This window comes from Cornus florida, unplaced genomic scaffold (assembly GCF_030987335.1).
Source record: "Cornus florida cultivar Cherokee Brave unplaced genomic scaffold, ASM3098733v1 CherokeeBrave_3.0.0_Hap2_Chr03, whole genome shotgun sequence".
NCBI classification, from domain to species: Eukaryota; Viridiplantae; Streptophyta; class Magnoliopsida; order Cornales; family Cornaceae; genus Cornus; species Cornus florida.
In genome coordinates this window covers 31,512,593-31,526,109 of record NW_026775573.1, presented here as the reverse complement: position 1 = coordinate 31,526,109, position 13,517 = coordinate 31,512,593, and the positions used below count along the sequence as shown (strand labels likewise).

Below are 13,517 nucleotides of genomic sequence, written 5' to 3'. Positions count from 1 at the left end.
CCATCAACAAGTACAATAATATTCAATTTTGTACGAGAAAGAAAAACAGATAGAGGAAATGTCACACAATGGGGAGCAAAGGAGCGGACAGTGGATCAATAGAGGGCAAACCGCATAACATTATTCAGGAGTTGCAGACCTCCAATCAGTCCATCGTTTCAGCCCTCCAACTAAGCTCCGTGTTCTCCAAACATTGCAAATGAAAATTAAAAACCACATGGTTTTCTTTGTAACCTCTTAAAAATGTTTTTAAAAATTATTAAAAGAGAATAGAAGATCAATTCAAAAAGATATTCACTATATATAGGGGAGAGAGAGAGAGTTACTTGGATAATGCTTGCAGATCAGATTGTTTGTTATTAAAGCTGTGGGGTTTACTTGCTTGTTGGGCCTTTCAGGGATTAATGATACAGCTTCAGTAATAAGGAAAAATAATAGTACTTAAACTGTTCCTATTAAAATTTAAAATTCAAAAAACGAAAAGCCGAAAATGATATTTCAATTTTCTATAACAGTCACTTTTCCATAGCAGTTGGAAACTTCATCAAGATAGCTCAATTTATCTGCAGTTAGTCTTCAATGTGGTCAGTACCCAATAAAATCATACCGTGACAGGCAAACAGTAGGACCCTTCTATAATTGTTGAACCAAGAGGGGGAGGGGGTGAATTGGTTCTTCTACAATTTCTTTTCTGACTAATGAGAGCTTATGTAACTTGTTTGATGAAATGTCACAACCACAGTCCACTCTTGACAACAGGATTTTTTACAAGGAAAATCCCCCTCAATAGGGTTAAAAAACCTTGGTTCCTGGCAGCCAGTGTAAATCCACTAGTTGTGTTGCAAGATGATACACACTCAGCTGTCTCACACTCTGCACACACCCTTGTACAAGTTGAAACCCTAGCTTTCTCACTCTCTGCACACACACACCCTAGCTCTCTGCAAGTTCACTCAGAACTCGCATTATCCACAGCACCCCTGTGCTTGGACTCTCTCACGAATCTCACGTACAAGTCGCTCTTGCACTCTCCCGTGTCCTAAGCACCCCAGTGCTTGGACCACACACCAATCTCACAACAATCACTCTTTGTACTCCCCCTGTCCACAACATTCCAATGCTTGGACCAAGTACTCACAATTGTCGCTCACAATAAAATATAGATAATGATGCCTCTCTAGTTATATAAGATATCAATGAATAAATATATAACTAAAGAGTAAGATTCACATCCCTTACTTCAAACTTTAAGGTTGAGGAAGATGATATGATTGTGGTTCACCCTCTATCCAAGCTTAAAGTGATTCACCACGGCTCCACTAGGTTGAAATCCATTTGCTCTATAATATGAGTGGTATAGCAAATGAGAACCAATCCCACGTTAGTTAAGCCCTTGAGACTTGAAGACAGCTCCTATGAATGTGATTGAATAATAAAGCTTGAACAAACCATTTTAAGACCCACCAAAAGAATGTTCATCTTTGAAGGACTTAAATCTTCAATTTAAGCTCACTGATCTTCTTCATACTCCCAAACCTGTTCGTTGGAGTTCTTCACTGTCCTTTATCTGCAAGACCCAACTTCCATTAACACAAATCCACCCAAACCTGGTCTTCACGTTGAAATGCCACTGAAACTCTGCCCGCGCAATCTAGAGCACACTGGAACTACTGGGTCATCAACTCGGTCTCTGAAGCTTTACCAGTTGGGTCGCTTGAGGCTCAATCACCAAGCTTCGGATGTAAACTTTGTTGGGTCACTGGACTGAACTGGGATTTAACTACTTCGACGGGAGCTGTTTGTGTTGTAGCTCTGTGTTCACTGAAAATAATGGAGGCTGTTGCTCGGATTTTGGTTACAAACGTTTGGAGCTGTTGCCGGAACAGAAGTTTGTCGGTCTGAAACAAAGGAAGCTTGCCAGACTGAAGCTTCTGGAATGAACCGCACCGGACCTGGACTGAAACTCGTCGGAGCTGGTATTTGTTTGAACGGAGCTGAGGCATTCTCTGCACTTGCACGGACTGAAGTTCACTTGGACTGGGGTTTGCCGAAACTGTTGCTCTCCGGTGTTATACCTCTGCGCTCTCGTTGGCTGTGTCTCTGATACTCACCATAGTTTGGACCAACTGAACTGATTGAAACTCTCACAATCATAGCCGGTTGTCTCTGTTTGGTCTTCAATAGATGAACAACACAAAGGATATCTCAATGAAGTTTACGATTGGGTCATGAGGTTGCACAGATCAGTTGAGTAGAAGCTTGATTCTCTTGGTCTGATTTCAGCACTCAAGCTCTCTCTATTCTTATTATCAATGAAGCACTGACCCTCTGAGCTCTCTTCTCGAATCCTTCGACCCTCAAACCTCTCTGTATTTTCTTTCTTTTCTCCGCCAACCCAGTGCAAGCCCTATCTTCTTGATACTGATACAAGACTATACATGTGGACCAAAACCTTGCAGCTGTTATATCAGTAGTGGATACATATCTTGATGTTGGTCCTTGTTTGACACCAAGGATTATTCATAGCCGCTTGATCACTTTAACACATTGACCAAATGGATTAAATCATTTGGATGTTCACACAGTAGCTATCAACAGCACAATAATCTCAGCCAATAAAATATTTGAACAAGTTGAATCTCAGCCGTTAGATCAAATGATGCTTTGGAGCTGTTTGATGATCCACTATTTTAATCCATCTATCTGAGCAATTGACCTGTATGTATATAACTGCACATTGGAAATGACTAGAGGTCCCTTGAGGAACTGTTAGTGTATATCATCTATTTTAGACAATATAATATGATGCATTTTTCCACATAGAAACTATGGATTAACCCTGATTGTATAATAATTGTATTTTACCACAATTACTAATATGTGGATGAAAGCAATGGACAATGGGAATAAAAGCAATGAACCATACCATAATTAAAATACCAGGATAATATGACATTATGATGCACAAACTATAATTTAATTTGACATTAAATAGGCAAATTCTAGGGCATAGACCAACAATTATGCATCCAGTTAATATGCCTAAAGAACCTAGAGCGCTCATGTTTGTGAGATCCTTCCTCATTTTACTATAAATTCAACTGTGTTCATTTTGTTTTTCCTTTTTTTTTTTTCTTTATTTTCCTTAAAATAAATTATTTCATTAGCAAGTGAGATTTTAGAATTTTAGCTTAAATTTATCTCATAACTACAAAATAATGTGTGCTAACTAGGATCCCTGGGGGACCACTTTCAGTTGGAAACAAAAATTCAAGTGTAGCAAACTGGTCGTTTTGTTGCTGTCCACGAGAACTCAAAACCATTAGAATAAGCTCCAGAAAAATAAAATAAAATAAAATATGTCAAAATAAATGCTGACCATATACTTGTAGTGCCACTACAAGCCTGTCGTTAAAAGGACCTTGATGCATGCTGACTCTTTGCTGTTTCCTTCAGCACAGCGCCCACAATTGCTGCCTGCTCAAGGCATTCAGCCTTATGCAATGCATCCAAAAGAACAACACAAGTTTTGGTATAAACATTACGGCCTCTCAAGCGAGTTTCCTCAAATAGTGTATACGCTTCCATTGCTCTGTTTGAAATGCTCAACCCTTCTATCATAGTATTATAACAAGCAGCATCAGGTTTACCACCATTTTCCTTAAACCTTTCAAAAAGCCCATTAGCCTCTGATATATTTCCAGCCTTCGCAAGCCCAGAAATCATTGTTGTGTAGGTGATCATATTGGGTTTTAACCCTTGCTTCTGCATCTCCTGCCAAAACACAAACGCCTTGTTGAATTTTCTAACCTTGCAAAGACCATTTATGAGGATGCTGTACGTTATGAAATTGGGAGTGCATTTCTTCAGGTCCTTCATGGAATTAAAGCAAACAAGCGCTTCATTAATTTCCTCAGCCTTAACCAGTGCATCAAGTAAGCAATTCCATGTGTACACATTAGGTGTTAAACCTTTTTGCATCAACTCTTCCATGATTAGGTATGCCTCATCAATTCTACCCACCTTCCCAAACCCATCAATAAGACTACTATAAACAACTACATTTAACTCCACACCCTTTGATTTTGCTTCTTCAAAGAGCATGTAAGCTTCATCAAGCCTGTCAATCTTAGCAAGCCCATCAATAACAGAACCATAGGTAACCACAGTGGGTTGGTGACCCTTAACCTTCATTTCCTCCAGCAGCTGGTAAGCTTTGTTCACTTTACCTGATTTGCAGAATCCATCAATAACAGTGTTGTAAGCAAGGGTATCCAAAATACAACCCTGTTCTTTCATTACATAAAACAGCTCATAAGTCTCTCGTGCAAAACCAGCTTTTATAAGTCCATGAATTAGTATAGAATAACTCCGCACATCCGGGACGAACCCTAGAGCCTTAATTTCCTCAAACAAAGCCCTGCCTTTTTCAGTTTCACCGGCTTTGAAAACACAATCCATATAAGTATTGAGGAGGGTTAGGTCAGGAGAAATGCCCCTACGGGCCATTTCTTTGTAGATTTTGTGACCATCATATTTCCTGCCAGACTTAAAAAAGTTCCTGATGAGTGATGTATAGACAATAGCATTTGGAATCCGGTCAGAATCTAACATACGTTCATATAGTCTGTACGCATCATCTACTCTGCCATGTCTGCCCAAACCCTCGATCAGGGAACAAAATGTAACTGCATCTGGGGTGCAAACTTTATGATCCATCCCTTCAAATATAGAACAAGCTTCGTCAAGTTTCTGAGCCTTCCACAAGCGATCAATCATTATGTTCACAGTTAAAACATTAGGAAACAAGCCAGCTTCTTTCATGGCATCCCGAATCTCCAGAGCAGCCTCCAACTTCCCTCCCTTGCAAAGCATGTCCATGAGAATATTGTAGGTCGAAAGATTAGGCACTGCATCTTTTTTCATCTCCTCAAATATCCTCAAAGCCTCATCCACCCTGCCCTTCTTTCCAAGGCATGTAAGAATACAATTATATGCAATCACACTCGGAATGCTCCCTTTGATTTTTTGTCTCTCAAGTAAGTTGTATGCTTCATCGAACTTTCCAGCAGAGCCATAACCCATTATCATGGTGTTATAAGCATATGCACAAGGGACTTTCCTATTAAGTTCCATCTGCTCAAATAGCTCCACAGCTTCATCCAGTCTATTAGCTTTCCAAAGGACCCCTATCATACTAGAATATGTCACATCATCATGCATAAGACCATGCACTTTCATCTCATGAAAAAATTTCCAGGCCATGTCCACTTTACCCGCCTTGCCAAAGCAGTCAATACAAACATTATAGAGAACAAGATCTGCATCAAATGAGTTTCTCTTCATCTCATCTAACAGAGAAAGAGCAGCATCAACCCGACCCTCCTTGGCAAATACACGAATAAGAGTTGTGAACAAATGCACATTTACTTCATAACCTAGCTCCTGCATCTGATGAAAGAGCACGAGCATGAGATCAGGTTCATGAACTGCAGATAGAGCACCAATTAGAGTCGTATAAGCTGAAAATGCAGGGCGGAATTTTAACTTTCTCATGGATTGTATAAAATCGAATGCTTCTCTCATCTTCTGAGACTTAACACAGCTGACAACTAACTCAATACATGTGCTATTAGATGGACCAAATCCAGCAAGACTCATTTCCTCCAAAATCTGTTCAAGACAATAAAGTTTTTTACCCCTACACATTACCATGAGAAGAGAATTGTATGCTTCTGGACAATGTGCTTGGTTGGTTTTTCTCTCAGCCCAACGAAAATAGTTTACCGCTTGATCAACATTCTTCAGTCTCTTTAGAACTCGAATCACTAAATCTGTTTGAGGTATTTCATCAAACGTAGATAGAGTTTTCTCTAAGTAAGGTCCCCAAGGACAGCTTTCCAAGATCTTGCACACATCATCAACTCGTTTTCTTATCCCTTCCGATGTTTTTAAATTTTCTTGATTTGCCCCCTCCACAGAAGAAAGAGCTCTCCCATCCAGATCAGAAGTCCAATTGCCTGAAGATGAGAACTTCTTACAAAATGCTGATATGCAATGGCATTTCCTCTTAGAGTGAATTAGTATTCCTGCGTAACCAAATAAACAACAAAAAAATGCACCCAACTCAGAATCCTAAAAAAATAGGTGCAGAGGCTGAAAAAAACAACTAAGTGAACAGACAAATTTCAAAAACTTAATCTACAGCCTACTGATATCAATTACCACCCAATCTACCCACCTCCCTTAAACTAACAACACCCACGGAAAATATTAAAAAACTATTTCACTAAGTAACCTTGCAACTTTGAGTACACATTAATGTTGGTTTAAGACTTTAAGTAGACCACCTCAACCAACATAAGTAGAACTCAAATCACTAAATCTGTTTGAAGTATTTCATCAAATGTAGATATAGTTTTCTCTAAGTAAGGTCCCCAAGGACAGCTTTCCAAGATCCTGCACACATCATCAACTCGTTTTCTTATCCCTTCCAATGTTTTTAAAGTTTCTTGATTTGCCCCCTCCACAGAAGAAAGAGCTCTCCCATCCAGATCAGAAGTCCCATTGCCTGCAGATGAGAACTTCTCAGAAAATGCTGACATGCAATGGCATTTCCTCTTAGAGTGAATTAGTATTCCTGCGTAACCAAATAAACAACAAAAAAATGCACCCAACTCAGAATCCTAACAAAATAGGCGGAGAGGCTGAAAAAAACTACTACCTAAACAGACAAATTTCGAAAACTTAATCTACAGCCTACTGATATCAATTACCACCCAATCTACCCACCTCCCTTAAACTAACAACACCCACGGAAAATATTAAAAAACTATTTCACTAAGTAACCTTGCTTTGAGAACACATTAATTTTGGTTTAAGACTTTAAGTAGACCACCTCAACCAACATAAGGAAGTTTACTGCACGATTTGGAGCAAGAGACAATTATCAACAGTAACTATGGTTAAAGTGATGAATGAGATCTCACACTTGAATCCAAGGTTGGAAAATCCTTGAAATTATAAAATAATTTACCCAATATCCATGCATCCACTATACCTCGGCCTCTTAAGAGCATCTTCATCCTTGCATGTTTGAGCTACTTCTATGTCCTTTATTCTCCGTATCTGTAAAAAGTAATATTGAGAGGTCAATTGGGTATTTCATAGACAGCCTACCAAAAAGAACAGACAATAGCCTTGCAACAAATTATTATTAATTCATAAATGCCTTGCAACAATTTATTATTCAATTGCATATTCGAGCAAACACACAAATATAAGATTTAAAAATAAGGCAAGGAATGTGTATTACCAACAAAACAGAGAATGTCTGCAAGGGACCTTATTTTTCATCTTTCAGCAACCATGTTTTGTACATAGGTCTATATATGTATATGCGTTCATCTAGATTGAATTCACACTCTGATGGTAGTGTAATCAGCTATACAAGCTAAAGTAACCCGCTCGTACTTTGTTTGATTGTAGATAAATTCAGGGAAATGATAAAGTTCAAAGATTGCATTTTTTTTAATAGATCCTATTTGTTTTTGGTCATTGAAAAAATTATAATTATCTGCACAACTTATTAACTTGAAAGGAAAGAAATATGGAATAAAGTTTTCTCTGTATTAGCACACAATTCACAAGTTTACACGGGTTCTCTTTATAGGAGAGAATACACGCACATAACTAGCTGGCCTAATTAATAATTTCCTAATTTACAGCATTTGACCAATATTCTATTTACAGCAAATATCCTCCAAATATTATATTTACAGCTAATAATATTTGTTAGTATTACTACCGAATCTTTCCTTTTCAACACTCCTCCTCAAGCTGGTTTGAAGATATCCTCCATAACCAGCTTACCAATTAGCCTGTCGAACTGTCTTGTAGGAAGTCCCTTTGTAAGCACATCTGCAACTTGCTCAGTAGTAGGAATGTACAGCATACAGATCAATCCTTTTTCGAGCTTTTCCTTGATGAAGTGTTTGTTTACCTCCACGTGCTTTGTTCTGTCATGCAGCACTGGATTGTAAGCGATCAAAATAGCAGTTTTATTGTCACAATACAATTTCATAGGCAACGGATTAGAGACCTTTAATTCATCCAATAGTCTCTTAATCCACAACACCTCACAAATTCCATGAGCAACTGATCTAAACTCGGCCTCTACGCTGCTTCTTGCTACTACATTCTGTTTTTTACTCTGCTAGGTGACAAGGTTACCTCCAACAAAGGTGCAGTAGCCAGAAGTTGACCGTCTATCAATAGCACTCCCAGCCCAATCAGTATCAGTGTAGGCTTCAACTTGCAAATGCCCACGGTTTTTTAACAGTGGACCTCTTCCAAGGGTCCCCTTTAGGTATCTGAGAATTCTGTAGAATGCATCAAAGTGTTCTCGTCCAGGTGAATGCATGAACTGGCTAACCATGCTGACTGCAAAAGCTATATCTGGACGTGTATGTGACAAGTAGATCAGTCTTCCAACAAGTCTTTGATACTGCTCTCTATTCATAACTTCTTCATCTTTAGAAGGCTGCAGCTTAAGGTTGGGCTCAATGGGTGTCTCGGCTGGTTTATATCCTAGCAGACCTGTCTCACTAAGTAAATCAAGAACATATTTACGTTGATTCACAAATATACCTTCTTTGGATCTAGCAAACTCCATTCCAAGAAAGTATTTTAATGCACCCAAATCCTTGATCTCAAAGTCAGCTGCAAGTCTCTTTTTCAGTCTCTCCAATTCTTCATTGTCATTTACCTGTCAAGACTATATCATCCGTATAGACAATTAACACTGCAACCTTGCCTTCTCTACTGTGTTTGTAGAACATGGTATGGTCAGCTTGGCTCTGACAATAGCCACAATTCTTCACAGCTCTCCTAAATCTCTTAAACCAAGCTCTAGGGGACTGTTTAAGACCATATAAAGATTTTTTCAGTCTACAGACTTTATTAGGTCCCAATTTTCCCTCAAACCCAGGTGGTAGATTCATAAAGACCTCCTCCTCAAGATCTCCATTTAAAAAGGCATTTTTTACATCTAACTAGTGTAATGGCCAGCTGAAATTCACAGCCAAAGATAACAAAATTCTGATTGAGTTTATCTTGGCTACAGGAGCAAAAGTTTCCTGATAATCAATTCCATGAGTCTGGGTGAACCCTTTTGCTACTAGTCTTGCCTTGTACCTCTCCATGCTATCATCAGCTTTACATTTCACAGTAAAGACCTACTTGCAGCCTACTGTTCTTTTCTCCTTAGGTATATAACTATCTCCCAAGTATCACTTCTTCTAATCTAAGAGCATTCATCTCTTTCATCACTGCTAACTTCCAATTCGGATCATCAAGAGCTTCCTGAATGTTTCTCGGGACAAACAAGTGTGAGATTTTTGAGGTAAAAGCCCTATGAGTATGAGAAAGTTTTTCATAAGAAAGGAATTTGGCAATAGGATATTTTGGATTTGGATATTTGATTCGAATACCTTTCCTAACAGCTATAGGAATATCAAGGTCTTGGTTAGGAGAAACAATAGGAACTGAAGATGAGATAGGAATAGAATTACATGTGATATCTGGAGGTCCAATTCCGGAGGTTGAGATTGATCATTTCCAAGTGGAATAGATTGACTTTGATTCTTTTGATGAGGTATTCTCCGAGTATAAACCAGAGGCTCAGTATTGGGAACTTTAGTGCCCGGTTGTAGTGATTCTTCCCCTGTTTCAGATACAGTAATGTTTGGCACCATATGACTAGGATTCTCTTCATTGTTTTCATTGGTTTTATCACATTGTTCCTGACTTTGAATTTCGGGAATAACAGTAGGATGAGGCAAAGGAGTTAAAATCACATTTGGTAAAGGATTAGGAGATAAATCCCAAAAATTTTCTTCCATCACCTCATTCTCCCCCTGAAGAGAATTTTTGGGAAAGTAGGATTTATTTTCAAAGAAACATACATCCATACTTACATAAAATTTTCTTGTTTGGGGATTATAGCACTTATATCCCTTTTGATTAGAAGTATACCCTATGAAAACACATTTTTCAGCTCGAGGATCAAGTTTGGACCGACTATTATTGGGTATATGAACAAAAGCTATGCAGCCAAAAACCTTTAGAGGTAAATCCGAGTATATCCTTGATAATGGAAAAATTCTTTTGAAACATTCTAATGGCGTGCTATATTTTAAAACACGTGAAGGCATTCTATTAATCAAATACGAAGCTATTAAAACAACTTCCCCCCAAAGATATTTTAGAACATTCATTGAAAACATTATAGCACGAGCCACTTCAAGTAAATGTTTATTTTTTCTTTCAACAATTCCGTTTTGTTGAGGGGTATCCACACATGTAGACTGATGATGGATACCCTTTTCTTTCAAAAAACTTCCCAAAATTTCATTAAAATACTCGGTTCCATTATTAGTGTGAAAAATGCTAATTTTTGCTTGAAACTGAGTTTCAACCATTGTGTAAAAATTCTTAAAAAAAATTTCAACCTCAAACTTTTCATTCATCAAATAAACCCAACATAAACAGGTATGATCATTTATAACAGTAACAAACCATTTTTTCCCAGAGATAGTAGTGACTCTTGAAGGTCACCAAACATCACTATGTATTAAATAAAATGGTTTTGAAGAAGTATAAGGTTTTGGCAAATAACTAGTGCGATGACTCTTAGATAAGCAACAACTTTCACAATAGAACGATGAACAATCCAAACCTTTAAATAAAGTAGGAAACAAATGTTTAAGATAGAAAAAGCTAGGATGTCCTAGTCTTAAATGCCAAAACATTAGTTGTTCATAAACAGAGTTAGAACTAACACTACTAAGGCCCCAAGCCTTTTTATTACTAGAGAAGTCCCCAACAAAGTAGTAAAGTCCATCTATTATCTTAGCACTGCCAATCTTCTTCCTCGAGCTCCGGTCCTGAAATTCACAGTAAGAATCACAGAAAATTACACGACAATTAGATTCTTTGGTTAGTTTACTCACAGACAAAAGGTTACAGGCTAGTTTAGGGACATGGAGAACAGATTTAAGATCTATATTCTCGGATAATTTTATCAAACCTTTTCCTGCAATAGGTGAGAAAATACCATTTGCAATTCTAATTTTTTCAAGGCTAGAACATGGTGAGTAAGTGCTAAAAAGATTGGAAAGGCTGGTCATATGATCAGAGGCTCCAAAATCGATGATCCATGGAGTATAATTTAAACAACAAGAAAGGGCATTAAGTACACTACCTATTTGTGCAAGAGAAACACTAGGAATACCAGATGAGGAATTAAATTTCAGCAACTTCAGAAGGTGATTCATCTGCTCCTTGCTTAAGGGACTTGTCTCAGCTTCATTAGCAGTAGGAACCGCACACCTATTTCTGTCACTAGGCTTGCTACTCTTCCAATTCGCTAGTTTTCCATGGATTTTCAAGCAGTTCTCTCAAGTATGGCGCGGTTTGTTGCAGAAGTCGCACCAGACCCGTGGCTTCTCTTCAGTTTTTCACTGAAAATTGACTGCTTTATTAGCAGCAGTCTCTGCAACAATAAGGGCAAAACTCTCAATAGGTCCGCTAGGTAGTTTTCTTCCCTAACATTACATGTATGCGGCTCTCTTCTCTTCGAACCTCAGCAAACACTTCACCAATTGGAGGAAGTGGAGTCCAACCAATGCTCCGTCCTCGTACTTCATCAAATTCCACGTTGAGCCCAGCAAGGAATTTGTAAATGCGATGAGTCTCCACGGTCCGTTTGTAGTGATTGGCATCTTCAGTGGATTTCCATTCATAATCATTGAACAGATCCATGTCCTGCCAAAGGCGCTTCAATAAATTAAAATACTTGGTGATCAAGTCTTCTCCCTGCCGAATCTCACCAAGTTTTAGAGTCAATTTGTAGATCTGAGACTGATTTCCCAAATCAGAGTACATCTGATTCACGATGTCCCAGAGCTCTTTGGCCGTGGAGTAGCACATATAGTTGGAGCTAATATCCTCGTCCATGGAGTTCACAAGCCAAGTCATCGCCATTGAATTTTCTGCATCCCAGGTCACGTACGTTGAGTCCTCCGATGCTGGTGCCTTCTTGTCTCCCATAAGGTACCCGATCTTTCCCCGCCCTCTGATGTACATCCGAACGGACTGGGACCACCGTAAATAATTGTTACCATTAAGGCGAATATTGGTGATCTGAACCGAGTGAGAATCGGTACTGAGGGCTTGGGTTGTCAGATTGGTTGACTGGGTTGTGATAGGGGAGGTTGACATGGAGGAAACGTCAGAATGGCTGATCAGTGAAGAAATTGTGCAGAAAAGAAAATTAGGGTTTTTTTTTTTTTTTTTTTTTTCTTTCTTCTTCTTAGGGTGGCTCTGATACCATATTAACTTGAAAGGAAAGAAATATGGAATAAACCTTTTCTCTGCATTAGCACACAATTCACAAGTTTACATGGGTTCTCTTTATAGGAGAGAATACACGCACATAACTAGTTGGCCTAATTAATAATTTCCTAATTTACAGCATTTGACCAATATTCTATTAACAGCAAATATCCTCCAAATATTATATTTATAGCTAATAATATTTGGTAGTATTACTACCGAATCTTTCCTTTTCAACACAACTAAAACAAGTATTTGAATTAGTTCAAAGATTGTATTATTATATTTTTTTTTAATGTTTTCTATTGTTTTGGTTATTAGAAAAATTCGAGTTATTTGCACAAGTAAACCAAATATTTGAATTAGCTCCAAGACAATTGAAATTTTAGATTCATAATCATGTGATTCTTATCAAATAATGAGAAAGTGGAAAAAAGAAAAAGTAAATATTGATGCATCAGAGTCTTTCTTTACTAAGCCATATGCCCCTTATAAATGTAATTATACGATTTTTTTATTTTTAAAACTTTTCTCACATGGGATATGTTGCCAACTTGCTCCATAACTATTAAAAATTCTTCAATGGTGTTATGGGAATCATAAACAACCTAAAAGTGGCTCCTAACCAATTTTACGCCATCACCTCTTATTTATATTAATTTCAATGCTTTTTTTTTTTATAAGTAATTTTTTTTTTTTTTATTAGTGTATTAATTTCAATGCTTAAAATTTTTTCTTAAATTTTGGTATAATTGTGCAGTTTTTTTTTTTTTTCGCTTTGTCATGCAAGGAAACCATCTATATATATATACATATTGTGCATGGTTTCCTGCATGGATGGGCTAATTGAATTGCCCCGCAATGCAAATGGACACATTGCATTTGCCAAAGTCAGGGAAGATCCGGCATTTTACATGCGACAATATTCCTCCTTCAAAATGGCAAGACCATAGCAGGGGACCAGAATGCATACCTGCATGGAAGAAGCAAAAATACTAATGGCGCCTCTCATCCAAAAACTAAGTTTCTTATCCTAATGGCACCTCTCATCTTTTCTTTGGAGTGATAGCTGTGTGTTATGGTTTTTTATTATGTTCTTTTCTTTTTAAGAGAATACAGTT

At 37.8% G+C, this 13,517-nt stretch overlaps 1 protein-coding gene across 1 annotated transcript; it reads right to left on the bottom strand.

The window, feature by feature from the left end:
• Positions 1-322: 322 nt before the first annotated feature.
• LOC132301383 (pentatricopeptide repeat-containing protein At3g06920-like) lies at positions 323-11,336 on the bottom strand. Its single transcript, XM_059798641.1, has 10 exons — positions 11,264-11,336; positions 11,013-11,095; positions 10,842-10,946; positions 9,573-9,917; positions 8,233-8,767; positions 7,865-8,031; positions 7,037-7,128; positions 6,777-6,802; positions 6,381-6,640; positions 323-6,135 (listed from the first exon to the last, which is right to left on the bottom strand). Exons 1-10 carry the CDS (start codon positions 11,334-11,336, stop codon positions 3,412-3,414), a joined length of 4,410 nt encoding a protein of 1,469 aa, XP_059654624.1. The 3' UTR covers positions 323-3,411.
• Positions 11,337-13,517: the final 2,181 nt, after the last annotated feature.